This window comes from Manis pentadactyla, chromosome 8 (assembly GCF_030020395.1).
Source record: "Manis pentadactyla isolate mManPen7 chromosome 8, mManPen7.hap1, whole genome shotgun sequence".
NCBI classification, from domain to species: domain Eukaryota; kingdom Metazoa; phylum Chordata; class Mammalia; order Pholidota; family Manidae; genus Manis; species Manis pentadactyla.
In genome coordinates, this window is record NC_080026.1 from 45,638,203 (window position 1) to 45,664,924 (window position 26,722).

Consider the following 26,722-nt stretch of genomic DNA (forward strand, 5'->3'; position numbering starts at 1 on the left):
TCCAAACAGACTCCTAATCTCAATGAAAGAGAATGGAGTTTACACCAAACAGAACCAGAGTACATCCTGATTCTTCCTCACTCACCTGTACAATTCACACTACACTATATATCCTGCCCTCTACATGACATCATTTTATCGCCTGACAAAGACCAACCAAGCAGAAGTGTTTCAGCAGCTGAGGTTTATAAGTTAATACAGGTATTTTTTATCACCATTCTTCCAACTTTATTCACCCCTACACCAAACCATTAATCCTAAACATCAGAAAGCAATTGGAGTCGCCATGACATTCATAGGCCTTCTGTTTGCCTGTCTCCCATTAAAGTCACCATCAGCGTGACCCTGGGAAAGACCTTTATTTACTAGGGGCTGTGTCAGACTTCCTTGAAACCTGTCCAGTCCTGCCCTGCCTCAAGCTCTTCACCACACTTCCTTTATTTTTGTTCCTGCCAGCCTACACAAAACCCAGTGTGGAGAAATGGACTTCTAGAGTTTAATTTAGGCAATTCCCAACACATATTCCTGTCTCCATGTAAGGGACTAGCTGCATAGAGGGAGAAGGCAGAACTTTTGACTAGGTTATTCCCTCCTTGAGAGTTATCTACTAGGTGTCACATGTGGACTACAGACCAGGCATATGGCACAAATGCCTAGTTTTTGCATTCAAAAATCACAGTGTGAAGAGGGTTTTCTCTTTTAAAACAATAACAAAAGATATAATGGAAATAAGAGCCCATGTTTCTGGAGCCTGCCTCTTGACCAATCAAGCTTATTGGAACTGTTGACACACGTAGGGGTGACCCAAGACAGAAGTTCATGGAATGTCGCATGTAGTAGGGCCTTTAAAAAAAATTAACTTCTCTATTTCTCAATTACACATGAAGCATAAATAAAACTCACATGGACAGAGCTTATCATAAAAAAACCACTCTGTGCTAATGAAGTCTTAAGAAATACTGTGTTAAAGTAACCCGTTGTGAGATCATGTTTACCTCAACTATCACAAACGCAATCACAGAACAACTGTATCAAAGCTAGGAGGGGCTCTGCCTCTCATAAAAACATGACATTACTAACTGGTGCTCAGAAAATATTTGAAGAATGTTTTAATGCAAATAATAAGCACAATACACAAAGTAAGGCTGAGGCCAAACCGAATGAGAAAAGGACTTAACAATCTGTCACAGGGAAAGGGGAATGTCAGGACCAAGAAGGCTCCTCACGTCTTTGTCTCCAAGTGTCTCCAACAGCAAGAGCAGAATGGTCTTAAAGTGCTCCTCCCAGACGCCTAGGCTGTCTTCCCGTGTGATCTTGAGCAGCTCCAGCAGAGCGCCTTTCCGTTCCTCTACCCGCTCGTTGTGGTTGGACAGCTCTTTCAGAAGGTCGGCCACCAAGTCAGAATGGTCAATGGGCACTTGTGAGACACGCAAGAGAGAAGTCACTTCCTGAGGACACACCAGGCAGGGGCTCCTCAGGGTGCTCAGCAAGGCCACCCTGCTCTTCAGTCCCCAAGCGACCTCCCCCCCCATCATTCCCATCACGCCCTCACCCCAGCTCATGAACTCCTACTCCCTGGCCCCTCTGATGTCCATGCAGGCCCTGGCTCCTCGGCGAAGCCTTCCCCCATGGGTGTGGTCAGCCCTCCTCCACTGCAGTTGCCACAGATGCAATTTATGTTGCATGTGTAAGTGCTTATTTTAGATTGCCTCCGTGAGCAGACTACAAGCTTCTAGAGGGCAGGGCCTGTGCATACATTCGTTCACTGTTGTGCCTTTCATGCCTAAGCACACAGCAAGTGCTCAGCATGTGGTTGTTGAACAAGTAACTACCCAAAACAGACCCAGTGATCCCACTCAAGTCTGACCAGTAGGCCCAGGGCTCTCTGACAAGAGAGAAAGCCCACAGAAAGCACTTCTGGATAGGGAGCAATCAAGGAAACAAACACAAACCATCTCGAAGCTGCTCCATGTCATCGTCAAACACAGCCTCCTTCAGGGCAGTCTTGTCATAGGTGTTGATGGTGTCTGAGTAGGGATATGGGTTGTAGTCTCGTACCCGTGGCCCTGGGAAGGCACGCAGAGGCTGCGTGTTGAGGAGGGAGGTCTTGTTGTCCAGAGCCATTCTGCCTCCTTCCACCACATCGCTGCCACCTCGGCCCTCAGTGGCAGGGGAGGGAACTCCACCATCACGGGACACCTGGAGCAAACCACACTGTCACTCCTTTTTAGGACTTTTAACCAACTTTTCCTCTCCTTTAAATTTTCAGAAATATTAGGAGAACCAGAGATTTCTCACTTGAAATTAAGCCACTGACAAAAGGACAGTTAACAGTAATTCAATCTGTAAATATCTAAATCAAAAATCAGTTCCCATAAATTGGGAACTGAATAACATGCTTCTGCTTTCATCTGTTTGTTAATTTACATGTAAAGTCTTACTCTGTATTTGATGATTAATTTTGCTCATTTTTTGAGAGATTAATAACATGAAATTCTGAAGAGAATCCCTTGAAAATGGAGGCTGTACACCTCACACTCCCATTTTTGCAGCCTATCACTTTCATTACAACCAGGAAGGTTTTTCTTGCTGATGCCCTGACACACCACCAAGAGACAGATGTTTCCTCAATTACCATCACAAGATCTACAGTGGTCCAACCATCTGTGAATTCCTTGTATATAGTCCACCAAGTGGTGAGCCAAACAAATGCTTAATAATTTCTAACACTGGAGAACTTGTGTCCCCTAGGCAGATCATTCTTCCTCTGGATATTTCTGATTCTCAAGAGTTTGTCATACAAGTCAAAGAGTAGGTCTTTTAATATTCCCTGTGAAATTTTTTCCTAATATATTCTGAATCCTGTCTTCAGCAAATTAAACTCCTGCCTCTGTGTCATGTTTCTGAGTCCCTTCATTCTCAGGGGTCCTTTCCTCCAAGACCCACAGGCCCGCCTGGCTCCCTGTGCAGGGCAGCACTATAATAGAGCAAGTGGAGGCTGACAGCTGGGAACAGAGCGGAAAGGGTCCTTTTCCTCATCTCAGACATTTGACTACATAACAATGATGGAAACACCTCCAGGCAGCCAGACTGCGCTGGTGATTCCTATGGCAAATTTTTTACTTGTGCTGCTGACAAGATATATCTCTTTCATTTGGTGCTTATGTACTATTTTCTTTTAATTATGGTAAAATACACGTTATTTTAGATATTTTAATTTGTAAGTGTATAATTCAGTGACATTAAATACATTCTCAATGTTATGCAACCATTACCACTATGCTATATGTTGGGTAAAACTTTTTAATCTTTCCCAAGCAGAACTCTGTACCCAATACATAGTAACTCCCTACCCCAAGTCTTGGTAACTTTTATTCTACTTTCTGACTCTATGAACTTGACTACTCTAGGTGCTTCATCTAAGTAGAATCATGTAGTATGTGTCTTTCTATGCCTGGCTTATTTCACCTGGCATACTATTTTCAAGGCTGATTCACGTTGTATCATATATCAGTATTACATTCCTTTTTATAGCTAAGTAATCCTTCATTGCATGTTTGTATCACATTTTGTTTATCCATTTATCTGCTGATGGACACTTGGGTTGCTTCCACCTTTTGGTCATAGCAAATAATGCTATGAACACTGGTGTACAAGTATCTTTTAAGTCCCTTTCTTATCTTTTGATACATACCTAGAGGAATTGCTGGGATGAATTTGGCTTTCAACAGCCCCCAAAAAGATGTAATACTAATATGATTGCTAAGATGTAAAAGAATGTACAGTACGTGCATAGTCACGAACAAAATAAAACTTAGCAGGTTTTTTCCTTGGTGGGAGATGATTCACAGATGATTTTTCTTTTCTCTTTGCAACTCCCTTTTAAAAGTAAAACATGTAACAAAAAAAATTTATAAAAGGAGAAAATGTGTTAAAAATGTATAAAGCTAAGCTATCCCAATTATGATCATTTTTAACAAAAACACCCCCTACATTTTAGACTTTGTGTTATCCCAGTCTGCTGGCATGTGGATTTTACAGAGCAGGGATCAGTGTGCATACTGTCTTGTGCTTTGCTTCCCTCACAGCATAAGCAGGTCCCACCTTTGTTAATAAAGGTTTTGTAACCATAATGCTTAGTCACACCACTATTTCTACCAGAGATTTACTCAGCTATTTCCTTTCTACATCTTTAAAATGTTTTTGTTTTTTTCTATTACACATAATGCTGATATAAACTTCTTTGTGTTAATAATATCTTTTCTTTTCTTTCCTGAGCATAGGTTTAGCATAGATTGCCAAAAGTTAGATTATTGGATTAAGGATATGATATCTAAAATCCCTTTTGCTAAATAAAATTGTAGCTAGTTCCAAAACAACTGTATCAATTTCCTGTGCCACCAATATTAGACTAGCTCTTTATATCCTTTCTAACATTAAATGTTGTAATTTCTACTTGAAACAATTTAGAAGTAAATGGAACCTAACATATGTTAGTTGTATTTCTGTAATTCCTTTGTAAGGATGGACTTTCTCCCACAGGTAATTTTTTGCCTCTTGCTCTTGTGGACCATCTTCTCACTGGATCTGACACTATCCTTAAGGATTTATCAAACTGGGTCTACTTTTTAAGTTTTACTTAAAACACTCTATATTCACCCCTAAACATATTTGTGTATGAATACATATAAAGTAGAAAGTAAACACTAAAATGTTAAGGGTGGTTAGCTCTAGAGATGGTGATTTTTCTTTCTTTTTTCTCTTTTGTATTTTTTTGAATCTCACATGCTGGCTAGGTATCACTTTTCTAATGGAGGAAAAGTAATACTTCAGGCACCTGCCTTCTCTAGGTAGGGTCTTCACTGTTCTTGGCAGGACTTCTGTCTGCCTCATTAGCAACCCCTCCACCCCACCCCACAGGTGTGTGTAACTTTTTTACACTCTCCTCGCCTCAGGCTTCAAAGTTTGGCTTCTTTCTGCTGCCCCCAGAAAGAGGGAGCTGTCAGTGGACAACTTCTTCTTCCTGCCACAAACAATACCTGCTTACCTCCTTCCTGCCAAAGGCGTATCCTTCCACCAGTGCCCAAATCTCCTCCCTCTGCCATGTCCCAGTGACACAAGTCCACCAATCTCCCACTGCTGAGTCAATGTTTCTCTCAACTGGCCCCACCAGCATTCCAACGGGTCATGTCCTCCAGGATGAAAAGTCCAACTGGGCCTCATCCCTCTCAGCCTTACTCGAGTCACTCCTCAGCCCACTGTAATCTCATTTCCACTCTCTGCTCTGCTCTGAACTGTGCTCACAAAATCCAATGCCCCCTGAAAGAGAATAAATCATAAGACTGACCATGTGTAAAATCTACTTAAGAAGAAGATGGGCCCATTCTCCAAGGAAAGGTTTTGACTCTACATTAAAATACTGATGAATACATGTTTTCTACGTGTTAGGTTAAAATAGATTATTTAATGCAGAAAGTAAAAAGAGAAACCCAGTGGCGCCTTGTCACTCCACATCTGACTTGAGATGCCTTTGGCTAGAATGTCTTTCCTGAACACTCCCTTGGCTTCTATGATGTCACACTAGCCCGGTCTCCCTTCCACCACCTTTAGCTTTTCTTCTGAGTCCTTTTCTTCTGTCTTTCCCTCAATGTTGACACACCTTAGAATTTTGTCCTTATTGTTTACTTGGTTGATTTTACTCACTTTTCTTTTAGTAAACTAGTCAACGCCTCTCAAATCTCTATCTCCTGCCCAAACTGCCAGCCTAAACTCCAGACTGGTATAGCCAAAGGCCAAATGGATATGTATGCTTGGCTATTCCCCAGGTCCTATAAGTCCCATTTAGCCAAAACTGAGTTTTTGTTCCAAAGGGGTTAACATGTGCTTTTTTCTCCTTCTGCATTATCTCACTGAATTGTCCCAGAACCTACCTAACTGTCCTAGTCAGATGTCTCTGACTCTTCCATTTCTGCTCGTGCCCTACCCAGCCCAACTTCCTCCAGAATCATTCTCCATCTCAGAGACAGCAATCTTCCTAAAATGTGTGACCAAGACACTTCCCCAGTTAAAAATCCTTCACAGACTCTTCAAAGTGAAGATGCTGGTTGAAATCCACTGGTGGGGGCGACCTTCCTGGAGCAGCCTCTACAGCCTCTTCTCCAAGCCTCTCCAACATGACAGAGCCACTCTCTCCACATCAGCCACCTCTGTGGGATGTCAGACCGTGCCCACTCCCACTCTCTGCCTTCTCACAAGACGCCCTCCCACCTGACCTGGCAAACTCCTCCAGACCCTCATGCTTCCACTCAGAGGGAGAAACCACCACTTCTGCAGATCTTCCCTGATCACTGGAGACTAGCCCAGCAGGTCTCCTTGTGCTGAGGTCCGACCACTTCACTGCACCACAGTTTCTGTCTCACCTGCCTACCTCTGCACAAGACGAGAGCTCCCAGATAGCCACATGGCTGTCTGGCTCAGACTCACTATTTTTTATCACATCATAGGAACAAAAATATGTCCAGGATAAATGAAAGCAAACAGAGAACAAAAGGTATTTAATATTCTTCACAGGAATAGCTGATGGTACTCAAAATTTTATAAAACTGCTTTGGGCCTCTTTAAATAATATATTGTAACTACAAGATAACAATGATGAGGCTCAGTACTCACAATGTACAGAGTTCAGAATTACCACTTTCTATACAGCCCTCTGTTAGCTGAGGTAGTAAGCACTGCTTGGGTGAAGTACAGTCCTATTAGCCCAGGGGTACTCACAATATCACAGTCCTTTTTGCCATCTCGTTTAATTGGTTCATTCAGATCCTCTTGGCTTCGAAAGCTAAATTTTTCAATGGCTTCTGTAACTCCACGCAAAGAACTATAGATTTCTTCAGAATTCAGGTTTTCTGTATCATAGTCCAGCATGCTAAAGATCAAAAATATTTTATGTCTTAAATTGAGGCATATGCATAAAACTGAGGTATGCACATAAATTATTTCTAAAAATTTATGGAATAAGATACATAGTTTTGTTTCTTAAGGTGATTTGAAATGAAAAGGTGACATCTTTTGTTAGAGCAATATTAGAAATCACACATCTTCCTTGTCAAATCTGGTCCCAAACACATTACATTGGCACTTGACAATAACCACAAGAATGCAAGAACTCAAAAGAGAGTGAGAACTGGTGACAATGCACAAGGTGATGGAAGTAAAAAGTGACTTTCATATCTTGAAGATGGAAAAAGGAGTTCGGTTTTTACTGGTCTCAAATGTACAGAGTAAGAAGAATGGGCGCTTCAAAATAAAGTGAGTATTACAAGTTTCAGAAGAGCAAAAGCAAACGACCTCACAAGACTGGGTTACATCTACCAGTATTGGGCACTGGTACAATAAAACCCTATGTTAAAAAGTATGTTAAGTCAGATCCATCACACCAGTGGGGCCCCAAGTGTCTCATGCCATTTAACTGAGGAGCTTGCTGTATCAACTCTTCTAGATGCTTCTACTTGGGAGTTCTATAATAAAAGTAGATCTCAAATGAGTCACAATCCTAGACAGATGTCTAAAAGCACTTCAAAAAGCAAGAACTACTTGTCCTTTTTGACATTTAGCACAGCAAAACATGAAATGAAGCAAAAATCCTAATTAGTCTTTTGGTGTGATGCAGTGTCAGCAAGAGGCCTTTAGATGTCTGAAAAGTGCACTGAAACAGAGAAAAGATCCTAAGACCAAAACCTACCACTGTCCCTAACTAAGCATATCAAAGAAAAGCATGGGATGGAGGATGGATATGCCAGGATAAAGGGGACAGAATATGAAGAAATCTTTAACCCTTTGATTACAGTTTTTGGCAAGTCCAAAAACTGTGACTTAGCTTGAATGTCATTTGTTTCAGGAAAAGTATTCAAGAAAAGATCAGATGAAGTTAATCTAATTTAACTTACAGAAAGTCTTGAGCTATGCTGAGGATTGCTGGGGACACGCTAAGAATCCTTGGCTGTATATAATATTATGAAGGACTAAAGAAAACTTCCTCTTCTTCAAAAGAGAAGTAACAGAAAGTAGGCACCCACTGGCAAGAACCTTTCCCAAGGGCAACGCAATCAACCCTGTACATTCTTACAAGAGGTAAGTTCCCTTAACTTAAAAACAAATAAATTTACTAAGCCCTCCTCCTTTTCTTAAAGGTTTGGGCAGATGAGCAAGACATGATTTGGACATTTCTTTCTCAGAGTAGCCAGACCTCTACTGGCTTGAGGGTGCAATGAGCCAAGTGTTCCAGGGCTGGATAGGTTCCCTAAAGTACAAGATTTGACCTCACTCTCAAGAGATGTAAGCTGTTCGCCTAAACTTTTAACTGGCCCAGAGAGAACCCATTCTTCTTTTCTGATGAATGAGAGAAAATCCACACCCCAAGAGTACTTGGAGAGTTCACAAAAATATATGCCAACTCAAAGACTGGCTCTGGCATCAAACAAACAGAAATGTGAATTTGAACTTGTTTATAGCTGAAATTCCATGTCTATACTAACAGGAGGTGGAATAAAAAACTTGAACAGAATTCAAGACTTCAACCATTTCTAAGTTCATAAGGTCATCAGAACCTGAGGCAATATCCCTTTAGTGTGAAGAAAGCACAGGGGTTCCCTGCCCTCCTCCCTTCCAGGATACCACAATACCAATACTGTGGGAACAAAGGCATTTATACATCTGGCCAGTACACTATTTTTTATACATAAAGAACTGGGTATGACTCAAACAAAAAGTATGTATGCAAGATGTAAAAAGATGCCTTAAAATATTTTTAATCACAACAACCAAAAACAATAGCATAGCCCATGCAAAAGGAAAAAAAACGACGACAAAGAATGGTAGGATGGACAGGAGGAAGTCTGGCGGAACGTTCAGCTTTTTAAGGGATGTCACAATATTATTTTCCATGTCGTGTCAGATAATGTTAGCTTTCACATAATTCATCTCATTCTTCTTAATCTGAACTTTCTTAAAATATTTCATTTCAGTTCATGTAACTTTAGCATTATAATAGCCTCTTCTTAAAATAAGAAAATTAAGGATTCTGTCAGTTAATGTTCCTTTGTCTTACTGTCAGTTAAACCAACTCAGACTTCGAAATTTAGGAGCACATGTACATAATCATGTATGATCTGCAGTGACATTTCTTTTACATTCAGTAGCTTAAGGCTGTAAGTATCTCCTTGGTATGAAGCTAAAACTGTGAGCTCCAGGTAAGGGACAGCAATGTTTCCTTGTAACAGGAAATAGATAATGCTACCTTCTTTGCTATTTCATGTTTTGACATATTTTTTCAAATCAATACCCCCATTTCGTAAGAAAAAAAGAAATTCCCATGATTGCTGTTATCAGGGAACCCTAGAGCCCATAGTCCTGACAAGCAGCAAAGGAGGCAGCAGCCAGAGGGCGCAGCAGTCTTACTCAGAAGACAGTGGGTCAGGCAGACTGCGGTCTGTCAACCACCCCCTAGACTCCATCTTCTTGGAGCTCACAGACATAATCCTGTCGGTCAAAGGCCAGGCCCTGGTCATCTGTAAACACTGTGATTAGACCCCAGAAAGGTTTCCTTAGGATTCTTTAGCTTATGAAGAGTTGCTCAAGTGGTCAATATTCAGTGACCTAAGGTCAAGCTGGGTCACCCAATACTGAAGCAGAATAAAGCTCTGGACTTGCCCTGTGGTGAAGGATCTGTATAATGGGTATGGAGGTGCATGAGGTCAGGTCTTCAAGAAAATAAAAACTGGAGACAGGAAGTTTGCCCTCTGAGATTTTCTTCTGTCATTTTGAAGGGAAAAGATACTAGGTATGGAGTATTCCCTGTTATGAAATCATTAGGGTTTGGCAAAGAGCAAAGAGACAAAGATTTCCTCTTAGTTTTGCATAACTGATAGGTTCTCTAGGCGTAGAATTCTCTAGTCAACTCTCTCTCCCTTTGATGGCTAACAGAAGTCATAGGTATATTAAGCATTAGCTATATTATTGCACACGTAAGAAAGATGGTTCTAGGTATGAGATGTCCTCTGGAGGGAAGTTTCAATGGCTGGATGGGAACACTGGCTGGAGGTGAAGCTTAGTGCCCATCAGGGCATACAGGTCAGTAGAGTGGGACATAGTCAATAAACTGGTCTCATACTTTGAGGCCTGGATAACTGTAAAAAAAGATAGTAAACCAAGTTGTAGTGGCATGCTTTCTTAACACAGATGAAAGCAGCCATCGCACTGTTGGTGTGCCCCTGTCCTAACCTTGTCTATCTAGAAAGTCATTATATGACTCTCTGTAGACTTTAGAAGTTATTTTTAGAGTAGTAAGAGTTTCAAAAGAAAGATGTTAAAACATTTAGCTGACTTGTTTACTATGTACAGTTTCCCAATGTTGAGGATACAAAAGTAGGACTGTGAATCTGTGTAAAAGCTAACTATGAAGCACTCAAAAGCAACAGATTTTGCTTTGTTTCAACCCTTGTCCTATCACAGAGTGTACAAACTCACCTTACACAGCACAAGGACACCTGGACTGCCCCATGCTCAGCCCATATAACTATAGGCTTCTAGGGAGGAGATTCTCTTATTTTTGGACCTTTATAAAAAGCACCTGAGACCCTCAAACACGTACCTGCAGAAATACCTGGACTGTACTCTGTACCACAGACTTAGCATGTCTTAACATCTGAAGAAAGCCCCACCCCTTCTTCGAGACTCAACCAGGGGCTTGTGAGGCAGAGAACCTTTACTGAGATGCAACAGTGAATGGGCTTCTAAGGCTTCCTTTCTGGATCTCTGGCTTCAGACTACCACCATGTATGTGACAGTACATTATGCAAGAAAGCAGTCTGTGTAATCAATAGCTAGACTGTGAGCTACAGGGGCAGTTTGGGAAAGCGCAGATCTCATCTGCTTCTTAGTGGGAATGCCTTGTAACATCTAAGAAGAATGCTAAGGAAACCATGCCCACCATCACTGGCCTTGATTTCATAGCACCTGAGCTACTTGAGGGGGCTGAGCACTTCCCTAGGCCAAGAGCCTCACAACAGGAGATGTTGATGGATTTGGGCAGTTGATGAAACAGTCACCTGTTCTTGTGACATGGTAGGAGCCGTGGTTGTGAGGTTCAACAGTCACAAACCCGCTCAGACTTCTAACCAAGGCTCTTCTCCTGCTGGTGTAAGTCAAAGCCAAGGCCCCATGGAAGCAGCTGAGAAGCTTCCCTAAAGACCTGAGACGATCTTGGAACTGAAATAATATTGTGACACCTCAGACAAGTTAACAGGTAGCTTGTTACCTGGGAGAGGAAGAGCGCCTGAGAGTCTTGTGGGAGGGAGCGATGGGGATGGAGTTAGGCTGAGAAAAGGGAGGGGGGTGCTTCGATAACCCATCAGCACTCCAGCCCCACAACCGACTGTAGTGATCAGAAGAGGAAAATCAGAAAGAGAAACAAACAAACAAAAAAAGGCAAAGGGGAGGGGAGGAGGCAGGGGAGAGTACACTATTACATTCTGAGTGCCACAGAGTCCTCTTCCATGACAAAGTTGTAGCAAAATTAATACTTCTCCATACAGAGAAAAAGAACAGACTTTTATTTACAATTTGGTCCTCAATAGGACTGCAACCTTCCTTCCCTGCTCAATCATGTATTTATGTTTCTAAGTCACATGAGATTCCAAGTGCATGTCACAAAAATATGGATGTTTGGTGTCAAGTAATGCAATCATTATTTTATAAAGAACCAAAGAAGGGATTATGGTTCTTAATTCAAATGGGACCAAAGGGACTATGGCAGGAAGACCCAGAGAAAGTGTCATTCTGACTAAAGGAGGCCGGGATCCAATCTGATGGAGTCCAGAGGTCACCAAAGCAATCTCCCTCAGGGAGCCCAGGTGCTAAGCCTCAGCTGGCGGATCAGAGAGGGGAAGTAAAATCTTTAAGTCCTCTGCTCACATCAGCGCACAGGAGAACTACAGATCATCTGAGAACACAGGTCTTCTCCTCACACAGCATTAAGTGACACAGAGTCTTAATAACTGCTGTGATTCAGAAGAACCAGAGATTGGGAAGGGGCGAACTGAGCTGGCTGGAAATGGGGCAGGAGGCCACAGGACGTGGTCAGCGGTATCAGAGACAGTGTTCCTCCAGGCAGCACTGGCTGCCAACGGCCTTGCTTGGGTTCCAAGAGCGGCAGGCAGGGAGCCAGTCTCTACCTGTGGACAGTTACAGCCCCACTGTTTAAGGAACAAAAATGTGGAGATGATAGGTCACCAGCACAGAAGGGCCTAAAGACCTTCTCTAAGACACAGACTGAGTTGGGGATGGAGCTCTGCCAACAGGCAGAGGAGAAAGCAGACACACCACCTGCTCCCTGAGGGGAGTCTGGGTTCCCCCACTTTGATTCTATGCACCCTCTTGATCCTCTGATGGAATGAATGTAAAATCCACCTAAAATTACCTTTTATTGTCAGAGGTAACAGCGGTTACATATTTACTGCCATTCTGCTCTACAACATGCTTGCCAAGAATGTACAGCAGACTGGGGAATGGACTTCCTGTGATTTGTGAAGCCCCTTACAATTCTGTTCTTCATTTAACACAAATCACACTGATAAAAGGAACTAAACTATAAATATGTGTTTAATGAGGAAAATCTCTAGGTCATAAACCTCCTGTCCAAACACCCAGCAGTACATGTTCACTAGCTGGGAGTAAGCAGTGACCGCCCTCTCTCACACAGATACAATGACTAATGTGATGTTTCACAGAAGCTCAACCTGTTAGCTTTGGCTTCTCAGATACTGCTGGATTGGCAGAAATGACTTCCCTCACTAGTGATTTTTAAAAAACACTAACAAACTAGATTTGTTCATCATTTTATACTGTTTCCTTTTTATCACCATAATCCAAGTAGAGAATTTCTGGACTAAAAAAATACTAGACTAGTTCATTTTGATACGAAAAAATATATTAAAAACAAATAATTGGTAATAAGTCTCCCCCTTAAGAATAAAAAACTTGAACATATGGCCAAGGTGACTTAAAACAATGGCAAGACACAAAAAACATGTCTCAAGAGCACTGTTCAGAAACATGGCTGATGCTCTAGGTGGTAGGACTTGTTTTACTGCTGCCTTAGGATGGGGTGACCTAGTCCATTCTCCTATTTAGTGCAAGAGTTAGTTTCTTTTATAATTAGGTATGCAGCCTACCTGAATACTTCTAGTGATATGATGACATGAGGCAGTTCTTCCTACTGGATAATTTCAGTTGTGAGAAAAATGCTTTCTCCTGAGTTCAAACTGGCTATGGCTATCTGGCTAGTTATTCACTGCCTAAGTAACTCCCTAAAGAACAATTCGCTGACAAGAAAGTATTAGGCCATACTTGGACTTTTGAATATTGAAAAGAAAACTTTTAATTTATTCCACTGAACTATAAACCTAACAGTAAAAATTAAGATCAGGCCAATTAAGAATGAATGGTGACCTGGAAAAATTAATTGAACTTTTTAATAATTTGGGGATCTATGAATATTAATACCTAGCCAATTCTTAGCTCTAATGGATTATGCTAGCAGCCCCCACCAATCTTCCACTTAGACTACTAGCACATATTATAATAAAATAATCTTAGTCTTACCTAAATATTTATTACCTAAATAATGTGCCACCCTAATAATGAAATAATTAAAGGACACAAGTATGAACTGTGTATTACAGAAGAACAGATTTCCCAATTAATGTTGCAGAAGTGTCACTTTTAGACAAAAGCAATAATTTACAGAGAATACAGTCTTCCATAAAACCCTCCTCCAACAAGAACAAAAAGTCCACGATGTTACTGTCAACAATGGACCCCGGTCATTTAGGACAAACCATATATTTTAGATCTAAATGTTAACATTAAAAAAATAGTTGGCTGAGCCTCAGTTACACCTGGGGAAAAGTCAGACATATTTCATTAGTTTCTGGCCTCAACTGTCTAATGTTAAGTAGCCTGCTAAAATCATGACAACACAGACCAAATTGGAGACATAACACTGTACTTCATTCTACCTAAATATACTATCAGGGGCCTTATAAGGTTTAGAAAATAAGGCAATATAAACAGTAGGATACTGTAAGTATTCAAAATACTTTCTTTTACCAACAGAAAATACAAACTTGTTATGTTCCAAAATATTTCTATAATGACCTGAGGAACTGAAGAGAACTTCAGTGGTCAGGACAGAGGAGTTGGGGAGACTCTTGGTCATTTAAAAATCTAAATTTAAAGGCACAGTTCTGATATCTTCTTACTAAAGAGGTAACCCTTAAAGGGAAGGCATATACTTGCAGTATTTTCTTTCAAGATCTTTGTCAGCAACCCTTAGCACACAGCTGCCTAATTCTTGTCCGTGATTCCAAAGACCTGGACTGACTGCCAAAAAACACAGCATGTGTGATCCTTCCTGGTCCAGGCACTGGTTCTCTCCTAAAAAGTCTGGCCAAAGGGCCACCGTTACTTTGAGTGAGGCCTTGGGGAACTCCAACACATTGTCAGAGGGGTCACTAAAGCCGCCAGGCAGAGACTTCTAAAGGCTCTGGCCAGATGGAGACAGTTTATCTAAAACTCAAAGACAAAGCATTTTCTCTTTTTAAGTTGCTGCCTCAGACTTTATAAGGTCAGAGTTGCATGGTCCCAACAAGAGTCTGAAAATAATGATCCCATTTTTGTCCTCAGGCTCTTAATCTTTCTCCAGAGCAGCCAGCATTCTGCTTTAAAGATGCTCTAATGACAGTAACTATACTGAGAATGGTCTCTTGGTTGGAAGACTACCCTAGTCTATGTGTGAATTATCAAGGATGTACTTAGAGGACAAATAACTTCACATGTTATCACTTTCAGAGTAGGTGATGAATTTCTAAATGGTTTCTGTGTAAAATATTACTAAATGCAACTTTTAGTTTTAAAATCTTTTAAGGTACTAGAGAATTCTAAAAGTGAGAATCCCAGAGAACATTCACAACAAAGCACTCACTCCTCCATAGAAGTTCGCTGCTCTAAGATCACACAATTAGGATTTGTGTGAGGACTAGAAGCTATGGTCTCCTGGCACCCACACACTTCCTGGTGTTAAGCGGGGGTCTAAAAATCTATAAATAGGCCAGACACTGAGTGCTTTAGTTTTCCCACTTCTGTTGAAATGGCATTACCTTGGAGACAGGCCCCCATGGGAACAGTTGGTGGGTGAGGTCAGGGGGCTGGTCCTGCTGCTGGTGTGTCGGGATGGAGTCCGGCCAATTGTATTGCTTGGAGAGCCCTGGGGTGAAGGTAGAATAAGCATCCTCATTCAAGAGCTAAATATAGACCATAGTTCTGCTACTCCCTTGGCCTTTTAGCCCATAGTAAATAAAGGGGCAAAATCTGCACAGTCTAGGTGGTTTTTTTTTAGAATCCTAAGTCCACTTTTAAGTGCTTATAAACCAAAGATGGGTAACTGTAATATAAGCATTCCCAAAGCTGAATGGCTGATGGCAGCTGTACTAGAGTAACAGACACAGTTGGGCATTTGCAGCTTTACCATATGACAAAAATAAAGCAATGAATGACTGACTGACCAAATGACCTAGTAAAATTTAACTGACTAAATAGCCTAACTCAAGCAAAGTTAAATACCAGGTTAATGCATTCATTGGGACTACGGCAGGATCAGACTGGCCCCCACCCTCAAGACACCCACCATCTACTAAAAGAGAACAAGAAAGCTGGCTATTTGATTAGAGCAAGTTCTAAACAAGGGATACACAGAGATAGTGTACAGAGGCCCTAATCATGACCGAAGCACTCACCACACTGGTGTTACTGGAATTCTTGAGGTGGCTATGCAGGAGTTTGGTGGCACCATCCTGGAATGTTTTTGGCAAGGCACCAAGTAACATGGTAAATTCAGGAGTGTTCAATTCAAACAGAGAGATTAGCACAATCTGTGCTGCCTAGAAAAAGATGATGTGATTTATTTATGGAATGTACAATAGCACATCTTGGTAAAATATTCATTAAAATTGTTTAAAACAAAAACATTTTGTATGAGTAAAACAAAGAAAAAGAGCATCTTTGCCATAAAACACAAAAACAAAAAGCATCTGGGGAAAATATCACCAATTATCAGCAAATAGTGACTTCAATCTGGAAAGTAAGCCCTGGTTTCACTTTAACTCCCTTGCCTTGGATTTCCACAGCATGTTAATAATAAATTCTCAGTAACTCTTTCTTTGTTATCTAGCACTAGAAACAAAGCTAGTAAATACGTAAATGAAACAATCAAAAATATCTTGAAAGGCTTAATATTGTTCACTCTAGTAAGTCAGAATGACCTAGTGCACCCTAGAAGATCAAGTTTCTGAACAAGCTACATTGAGCTATCCTGAGAAACCATTCTTCCTAGGCTCCACTCCTAGTGACAGAAAACACTGGCAAAAGCAGAGTTTAAATATATCTGAAAAATGCCTACTTTATACCTACGGACTGAGGAGAGAGTCTTTGGTAAATAAACCAGACTTAATTGGTACAAATTAAAAACTAATCGAGACAACATGCTATAGAACTGCTTATAATTACTGTAGCAGCTAGGTGGGGAAAAACAATTAGCTAAAGCAATGGTAGCCAAAAGAGAGACTTTTCCAGCAAGGTATGTACTTTTTATGGTACTAATACAGTAGCAGGCAATCCAAGCTTAAAAACCAGCACCCGAGGAATTAGTTAGCAAGGGTTTTGATTTAGAAAAACTGTGTCAAAAGGAAATCTTAGTAAATACTAGCATTTCTTATAAATTTCTTGGAGTCAAAAGAAAACACATTATGTAAGTCTTTTGACTAAAAGCATATTAATTTTTCCAGACAGTAATTACTCTGAATATTTTTCCATGATGTCAATATTACAAAAAATGTACTTGCTGAGAAATTCTTTGGAAATAAACACTCAGAGTACTTAAACACTTTTACAGTGTTAGAATTAATTCTAGGTCCAGTTAAGACAAAACTACTATTTGTGCCTGAGGAAGAAAATATAATCCAAAGACCCAAGTGTATTTAAACAAAAATAAAAATTAATTACGAACTTTAGAATTATCAGTGGGTTATTTCTTACAGGATCAAGAATTATGTTTTCAACATGTCAAAAGCATTCATTAAACACTGAACTGGGCAAAAATATCAAACATTTTTCCTGTTGATCTCCAAATACAAAGCCACTAGTAGTCTTCCCACCCAAATTAAATTGTAAGGGGCCAGTGCGCTTTCATGACCCAGGCAGAAAAAATTATTTACTAAAATGAAGTTTATCACATTTCCTTATGGAAACATTCTTAATAAACTATCATCAGAAGAAAATTACTTCACCACCAGTTTAATATGCTATTAACATGATTTGTGTATTTGTATAACAGGAGATTTCAAAAATCATGCAGAGTAACCTGTGCATTTAAAAAAACATTTTATTAGATGTTAGAAAGAAATGCATGCAGGAAAACTGCACTTCAAAGAGAAAGAAGGAAGCAGACCTGAGCTTTAACAGGGAAGAAGAATCAATGTCATCAACTCAATAATGAAGTTTAGGCACTTATTTTGCTGTTGACTGAAATGGCATTTGAAAATTATCAAATGTATCATTCATTACATTTTTGAAAAGTGTACTTTTATGTGAAATATGCCACTGTCTTTACTTAGAAGATCACATTTCTTCCAAGAGTGACATGATATATAACACGTTAAGCACAAAGTGAACTTGAGGTTCTTCATGAAGTATGTAAGAAAATTAGTGCCACGTGCTAGCAACAGGAAGGCTGAGATACGCCAGGCCTAGAAACTATGCTAATTCATGGCTACACAACACAAGTGACTTTCAGTCATGTAGGAAAGAAAGTGCAGTAGACTTTAACTTCTGACCCAGTAAAGAGATGGCATGTGTGTGATTTACACACATAAATGAAGATAATTTATTTTTAGCTTTCAACATATATAATGTAAATGTTTCCATACAGTTTTCAAAAGTCACCCTTTGGCTTAAAGCTGTTTTCAAAGTCAAATCTTCTAATGAAATGGATAGAAAGTATCACTTAAATAATTACTTTAAAAAGATTTTACGTGCAAGTTTTAAAAGGAATAAGACTGCTATGGTCAAAAATATTTTATCCAACCCTGCACATTAGTGAGAAGTCAGAATACTAGAATCCAAGCAAGGGAGAAAACTTGTTTTTTTTTTTTTATCATTACCATCAACATGCTCCCATTAGCGGAGTGTTTCCAAATATGGGCATGGGTTGGAGGGATTCATTTTAAAAAGCCTAGGGCATAGCTTGTGTTCAATAATGTATCCAAAAAGTGGAGTATGTCGCTGCCCTTGTCCCATCTCTTAACTCCTGCCTTCCACAAGAGGTAGGGCCATCATGCAGCCAGACGGAAAAACTTGAGAGCGCTGCTGACTCTTCCTGGTGGACAGCTCTAGGGTAATTCAAAGATCAAATGACAACATAAAAGGAAATGATTGCCCACTCATGTTCCTTCAGTAGAATTTTGGGGAGTGAGGGTAAAGACTCTTCAACTCTCTCTGCTGCTGTTTGAAAGGACCTCACAGGACTATCAACTGCCTCAAATGCTGTTGCACCTTCCAGCAAGAGGAATTCTTCAAGACAGGAAATCAACAAAGTTTTGACAGATGCTTCAGGGCTGGTATTGATTAGGAAGACTTAAAATTTGGGAGGAGGAGGAGTGTTCTAATTTATTACACTACTACGACTACTGCACCTTTCAGACCATCATTAAAAGTGCTCTAGAAAATTACCAAAGACAAGGGATTTCAAAACCTTTATACATTTCTTACTACCTAACACGTCTTTATTTTATATATTAAAGTATACCTTATTTAGTATCTTTCCTATTTTATATTAAAATACACTAGAGGTCTGCATTCAGCATGACTATTTCTTTGGGAAGGTAGTTAATCATAAAACATACCAAGTACAGACATATACACAGGCACACACACACATACACACTCAGATAGCATTATATTAATTTTAAGTTTCTTCAAACTATTCTGTGTCTTCACAAGTGTAATCAGTATTAATCATTTAAAATGCAAACAGTGAAGTGCCCTTTTTTCAAATTAGTGCACAGTTTTAAGTCTACCTGTTTACAATTTTCTTCCAAGTTTCCTTCTCCAGGCCCAGAGCAGGTTGAAGCTGACCTGGTGGGGAAATCCTCACCTACTCGACTACGCTGAAGCGGGGACTGATGGACAGGAAAGGTGGTAGGATTTAATCAGAGAGTAGCAAGTGCTTACTTACACCAGGGTTATTATATGCTATAAAAGGATTTGGATGCTTTTACACAATCATATAGGTATACATAATACAAAAGCTAAGAGTAACAGTTTAACTGCCAGTTCTGAACCTCATGATCATGAGCCCTCCAGGAAGGGTTAGTTGTCCTGCTTTTCAAGATGAAATGGAAGATCTAAGGTGTCAAAATGAGACCAGAAATTAGCAGGCAGAGTGAAGGTGTGATTCAAACCCTATTTGATAGTAACCTTATCAGCTTTTAAATTAGGCCATGCTGCTATCTATAATCAGACATTTAAAATTTTTTCAATTAGAAATTTTGACTTTTGAAAGCTACTTTTATACTTTTCCTGCTCCAGGCAACAGTGTCTTTATACTTTCCAGGTGTCTCTGCCATGCCTTCATTTCCCACATTTCTGAAAACAACATTTGGAGGCTAAATCTGTTATTTTATCTGACAAAGTGGGTGCTAACAGAGAACCACATATGAGAAGCAAACATACAGGGATTCTGAATCATAAAATATAAACATACCATTAAAAATTCTACTGTCATTACCACACTCCCTTTGGTTGATGGGAAAAAATGTTCCTAAATGCTGAAAAAAATTAAGTTTTCAATTTGTTCCACACACAGCAGCCGCAAAACCAAAACAACCCTCAAACAGTAATAGCAGGAGCTACAACAGCAAATGAAATAATATTTATCTATGTTTTGATAAACTTTATTGCAGTTAGTCCCCCCAATAATGCCTCAGGCAGGAATTATTATGATTCCCACTTTATGGATGATAAACAAGAATTCTAAAGTTAGGTTACTTGCTCACACCACTGACAAATGACAGAGGCAAAAGTCTAATGGAGGTCAAACTTTAGAATCCACTTTATACTGTTAATTACTATTATCATCTTAACACAGATGCAGTACATTAAGGAAGGTCTACTGTACGTCTGAACAGTTTGATCAAAAAATTGGTCAGGACTCCCACGCTTAGAAAATGAAAAAGGTTGCTCTTGGAAAAAGGCAGACCAGTTAGTCTGGTGGGGCTTTTCAACCTCATCCAAATCAGTCACAGCCTGTGAGCACACATCCCTGGTGACTCTCCTGTGCTCTGGGTTTGGTTGTGCTTCTTCCCTCCTTTTCAAAACATCTTCTATCTTCAAACACCCATCTCCCTCCAATATGCAATGCCCCAAAACACTGAGGTAAAAAAGGGAAATAATTATTAAAAATGCTTGAAGTCAACAAATCCAGCTCTACCAGCTTAAAATGTTTCTGAAGTGCTTTCCCAAGTACCATCTTATAGATACGGTAAATGAGTTACATTGTTTTCAATTCCCTAAGTATGGCTTGCATAAAATTAACATTCTCCAGGGATGGAGTCAATATGAGGGTTTACTGCATAGATTTCAGACTGAAGGGTTCTTCTAGGATTTAGAAAAATAACCTAGCCTCACTCTTAAGAAATTGAGAACAAGAGAACTTGGCTCATGATCACCAACTGCTCTGGAATCACCATATTTCCCTGATAAAACATTGTATTAACTCTGCAAATGGAAGAGAGGGCAAAACATGTTTATTTAAAAGAGCCAGGAAAGGGTATCTTCAGTGCATTAAATTTTCCAGATTAAAAAAAAAAAAAAGAGATAAAAAAATCCTGTTTTTTTTTTACAGCTTTAAAATGACATTTTACATCTTAGAGCAGAGTGATACATAACCACATCACAATTTCTAAATATTTTAATTTATTTAGGCATTATATTCATTTGGACAATCTTTCAAAGACATCTCAAATTCTTGGGTAAGGCAGCTGCACCACTTACAATAGCATCTATATTTATACAATATCCAATGGATGGTACGTCAAAACAAGTATTTAAATCCAAGGGAATCTAGCTCCAAGAAAGATCACTCTGCAGTGCCCCAACATATGTGGGTGAGTAGTTATGGGGCAGAAGAACACATATTTGAATATGATGCTTTAAAACACCTATTTGAATCAAGTAACAATGCTTTATTAGTCAGTGTTGGGTATGTACAACTAACTGAAAGCCAAATAGAGCTACAGACATCTTGGACGATAAAAAAAAAAAAAAAATCTAGAGGGTACCCAGAATGCAATGCTGCATCTGCTAAGTTGAATTTCACGGCAATTTGAATGGTTTGGTTTAAAAGCTCCCTATTTTAAGTAAAAGCTAAGGAATTAACCAAATAACTATGGAAGATTCCTGCCAGTCTACTGAGACCAAAACCTTGGTAGGCAGAACTCGAAGATGGCCCCCAAGCATCCCACCTCCTGGCACATGAGCTCAGTATAATCCCCTCCCCTAGAATGAAATTTGGGTATGATGGAACACCACCCCTGTAACTGTTACAGATGGGATTTAGCAGATGCAATTCAAGCCCCTCTGGAATCAGCTGACTCTTTGCTAATCAAAGGGGAGGTTATCTTGGGTGGGTCTGACCTGAGTGAGCCCTTAAGAGAGGTTAGAGGTGTTGACTTCATTTCACTTTCGCTTTTGAATAGTTTTGTGGAAGAGAGCTCCTGATGGACAGGTTTTTCTCTCTCTCCTCTCTGACTGTCATCCCGCTGCCTCCAACCTCCATGGTTGCTGATGAGAAGCAGCTGTTTGTCTTGCTGCGGAGCTCTTGCATATGCTTCCCTCTTGCTGCCTTCAGGATTCTCTTTGTCTTTGTCATTCATAGTTTGATTATGGTGTGTCTAGATGTGACTTTTCTTAATCCTACTTTGTTGAGCTTCACAGATATGTAGGATTAATCTTTTCTATCAAATTTGGTAAGATTTTAGACATTTTTTTCCTCACACATTCTTCTGGTTTTGAAGAAGCAAATTGCCATCTACTGAGAGGGGATGGCAGGGAACCTCTATGCTGAGAACGCACCCTATTGACAGTCGGCAAGAAAACAGGCACCTCAGCCCTACACCTGTAAGGAGCTGGATTTGGCCAAGGGCCAGTGGGCTGGAAGAAGAGCCGAGGCATCCAATGAGATCAAAGACCCAGACAACATCTTACTTTAGAGGTGAGGACCCAGTGTGCCAGACTCCTGAACCACAGCAACTGTAAGGTAGTATATCTGTGTAGTTTCAAGCTACGGAGTCTGTGGTAATTTGTTTTGCAACAGAAAACACAGAAGCCAAAAGAGGAGAACTTCCAAGACTATAGTTTTGAAAATGATGGCTTCAAAGTGTTACCTGAAATTGGATTTCTCTTTGGGCATTTATCATTCATTAATTCTTTCAAAATATTTATTAACTGCCTATTTTGTTTCTACAGGTATTGTGGGGAAAATGACACTTCCTGTCCAGGATTCCCACCTTGCCTTAACAGCACCCACTGTGTATATAATAAGAGCCTGTTTACACACATATGGGGCGTTTACCCACAACAGAGTTGCTGCTCAGTCACAGGAGTACCTGCCCAGGGGACGGGTAAGAGGACACAGCCATTCTCTCCTCTCCCTGTGTACATAATTGGTCAGGCGTCTTCCAGTCACCAGGGGCCCGCCCACAGAGTTGCTCCCAGAGCCTGGGAGCAGGATGCTGGGCCGCTGGGAGAGTGGTGAGAGAGCTGTCGAGCCCCGGTGCTCCTGGAGAATTAAGCCCAAGCATGGGACTAGGGAGCTTGAAGGGTGGGGAGCAAAGAGAGACTAAGACCTACTGCCTACAGGATTAAGCTCATGCTGGAGAGCAGAACCTGTAGCCAGTCTGCAGAGCACATTTGATCATAATGTCCACTGTCCCTGGACATACACATTAAAAATTTGAACTAGGATTTATTGTCCTAATGTTTCTAACCAGGATATTATAGGAACTCTTACCCTTAGAGGTATCTAGCCTGGGACTCCAAAACACTCAACTTCTTTCTTTTTTTTTTTAAATTTTATTTTGCTATCATTAATCTATAATTACATGAAGGACATTATGTTCACTAGGCTCTTCCCCTCACCAAGTCCCCCCCACATAACCGTTCACAGTCACTGTCCATCAACACAGTAAGATGCTGTAAAATCACTACTTGTCTTCTCTGTGTTGCACAGCCCTCCCCGTGCCCCCCCACACTATACATGTTAAGCATAATGCCCCCTTTCTTTTTTCCCCGCCCTTATCCCTCCCTTCCCACCCATCCTCCCCAGTCCCTTTGCCTTTGGTAACTGTTAGTCCATTCTTGGGTTCTGTGCTTCTGCTGCTGTTTTGTTCCTTCAGTTTTCTTTTGTTCTTATACTCCACATATGAAACACTCAACTTATTTCATATTAGCTTAAGTCAAATATGGGTAGGATATTACTTTATAGCCAGATATCACATGGTTCCTTTACTCTTTGATCTTCAACACTTAATTTCACTTATTTGGGATCGTGTAGTTCTACAACACAAAGCCTGCTCTCCACTGGCATTCTGCTTCTGACGTCTGCCCTTGTTTCTTCCTCATCCCTCGGTACACCATGTGTACTGAGCTGCCTGTGATTGCTGTGAGAGTAAACGTAGAAACCCTCATCTCTCCCAACTTCTTGCCCTCGCCTTTTTTTGGTCTCACCATAAAGAACCTGCCCCAGGCAGGGAACCCCCTTCCCAGAGCTACAGGCATTGTGCTAGGTGCTGAACACACAGGGTGGACAGGAGAAAGGAGTAGGGAACAGCAAGGCCAGCCTGGCTCTGAAGGTGCTGAGGGTCTTGGCTAGGTGCCAAGAGAATGAGTGGCAACCAGGTCAAGAGTACACCAGCAGCCTTTATGTCCTGAGGTGCAACTCCAGAGTAATGGTTTAAAATAATGGGTCTCAACTCTGCATTAAAAACCAGCCAACAGTGGAGGGTATCCCAACCAGAACCAAAACCATGTTCAAGCTCTACTCTCTACCAACTAAGTCAAATTACCTGGGGTAGAGCCAAGGAATCAACACTGATTTTAATTGTCTTGAGGACTGAGAACTACTGATGTAAAGCTTTCAAATTCTTCTGAAGATCAGGAGTAATGTCCCAGAACCTAGGTTTGAGCTCTGTCCAAAGGTGAGGTATTAGGCAGTCCTCACAATGGGGACGAGGAAGAAATGAGGGCAGGCATCAGAAGCAGAATGCCAATGGAGAGCAGGTTTTGTGACATAGACATGATCCCAAATAAGTGAAATTAAGAGTTGGAGATCAAAGAACCATGTGATTTCTGACTATAAAGTAATATCTTATCCATACTTGACTTAAGCTAGTATGAAATAAGTTTGAGTGTTTTGGAGCCAGGGCTAGATACCTCCAAGGATAAGAGTTCCTATCGAATATCCTGGTTAGAAAAGTTAGGACAATAAATCCTAGTTCAAATTTTTAATGTGTATATCCAGAGACAGTGGATATACATGATATTTATGAGCAAAGTTAGTTACTCTACATAGGCTCTAATCATGTAATGTGAAAGTCTCTCCCAACTTCTTGCCCTTGCAATGTATTCAGCCCCACAGGAAGGAATACTTAAATAACATTCAATTTAAAAGCACATACAGTTACACACATACTTACATTTTGGATTAAAGACAGAAAGGTGCACTTAAGTCTTTTGCATTTATTGGTTGACCTTATGAGTTTGAAAATAACAAAAATAACTTGTTTCTGATGTACAAACCAACCAAATCATTTAACTACCTCCCACCGTATTGTCCTAACCCAAAACTGGCTTAATGGTTAAAGGTTGGCAGTAAAGTATTCTTTTGATAAATGGTAACACTAGACAGTAATTTTGAATGAATGCTTTAATAGGATTTGCCCTCCTTCCTTTGACAACTTGGACAAGTTAAGTTTACCTTAGTTTACCTAGGCTTACCTTGGACAACTTTGTGACCCTTCCAAAGAAACCTTTTAGATAATTCTGTAGTTCTCCTTGAATGCCATTAGGCGAAGGAGCTAAGTGTTCATTTGTATTTGAAAACATACCAACCTTGCTAACTGTTGCTTGGAATGATCCTTCCCACTTTCTCTGCCTGGACCTAAGTGATTCATATTATCAACTCTTCCCCAAGACCAAAGGACCATTGGCAGGCATGGCTGTGGAAGTACTATACAGTACAGAAGAAAAAATGCAGGGTTCAAGATTGTACACAAATAACCCAAATTGTACTTTTAGTCTGAAAGCAGAAGTGAGAAATCTAGCAGTGAAAAATACTTTTAAAAGGCTGGTTAGAGATATCTAAAGTAGAACAATGGCCACCTATGAAACTCAAACATAGAAGAAATGACACTGACAGGAAAAGAATCAGAGAACTGGCAAACATAGTAACAACTTACACTCTTTGTGTGCTTATAATGTGTCAGGAGTTGATTAAATGTTACATGTTAACTAAACTGTGTAACAGACCAAAGGCAAACACAACCTAATAGCAGAAAGAATCCTGTGTTCTTTACCAGGTTATATATGCCTCTCAACGTCCCATTTCAGAAGAAAGTAGCAAATATTTCTCTGCAGCTGATTAGAAAACAGCAGCAATGAAACAACACTTTGGTATCAGGGTGTCTCAAAACTCTTAATTCTATCTCCCCACTTCACTCCCCAAATCAAAGAAAGTGTGTTCCAAGTGTGGTCCATAATTGGAAGGGTTTTGCTCTTTTTAAAGCCAAGAATTCATTCTATCTTAGCAAACTTTCAACCATGTTACTATTAGGCACATTACAGTCAGGTAGCCTTTGATCTGCAATTCTGTCTTCAAAGTACATGTTCCAAAACTGATTTAAGGAAAACCAATGTTCATATAAAAGAAACCAAACTACTATTGCTCTCACAGTTAAAGCAGATTCATAAGAAAACCATGAAGCCATCACACAAGGTTTCAGATTTTCATTCTGACATTCAGAGACTGGAACTAGGTGGAGCTGGAGAAAGATAAGGGGCAAGGGTAAAGTCTCGGTTTTCATGGAAAAGGAGTGGCAAGGGTTTCCAGGTAGGTGTGGTCATTTGCAAGTTTCTAAATAATCTTTTTCTAATACACATCTAAGAACAGTCTCTAATTAAAGCTGTACTTTATAGTCTCTTGGACATACATACCTTTCTCACATCTGAACTCTTTGGTTCTGTTGTCCAGGTTATAATTCTAGAAACTGCAAGCCTTGTCTCACTGGAGTTCACAAAATCTGTCGGATCCATCTGCCTAGCGAGAGATTCAATGTACTTCAGGATTGCAACTTTGACCTGAAAGATGCAATAATTGTAAACATTAAGTAGATGTTATGAGAGTCTGACCAGAATTCTTACCTGGTGATCACAGAAAAATAAACTCTATTGAGGGACACCTCCTTTCTCCTGGATATATGTTTCCACATGGAGTAGCAGCCATCAGGAAAAAAACATGAAATGACGAGGGTAAGTCTGGGGACAGGACTGTGCCACG

General features: G+C 40.3%; 1 protein-coding gene across 6 annotated transcripts in view; it reads right to left on the bottom strand.

Annotated features, from left to right (window-relative positions):
* Nucleotides 1-26,722, bottom strand: part of CLASP1 (cytoplasmic linker associated protein 1) — a 321,777-nt gene that overhangs the window by 42,319 nt on the left and 252,736 nt on the right. For 5 of the 6 annotated variants that reach the window (XM_057505720.1, XM_057505716.1, XM_057505718.1 and 2 more), the window contains 6 exons: nt 26,380-26,523; nt 15,852-15,995; nt 15,216-15,322; nt 6,775-6,925; nt 1,953-2,199; nt 1,227-1,417 (listed from right to left, as the gene is read on the bottom strand). In XM_057505720.1, coding sequence (XP_057361703.1) covers nt 1,227-1,417; nt 1,953-2,199; nt 6,775-6,925; nt 15,216-15,322; nt 15,852-15,995; nt 26,380-26,523 — 984 coding nt within the window. Of the gene's footprint in view, nt 1-1,226; nt 1,418-1,952; nt 2,200-6,774; nt 6,926-11,314; nt 11,432-15,215; nt 15,323-15,851; nt 15,996-26,379; nt 26,524-26,722 lie in introns of all 6 variants that reach the window. The other variant, XM_057505717.1, reaches the window with a different exon arrangement.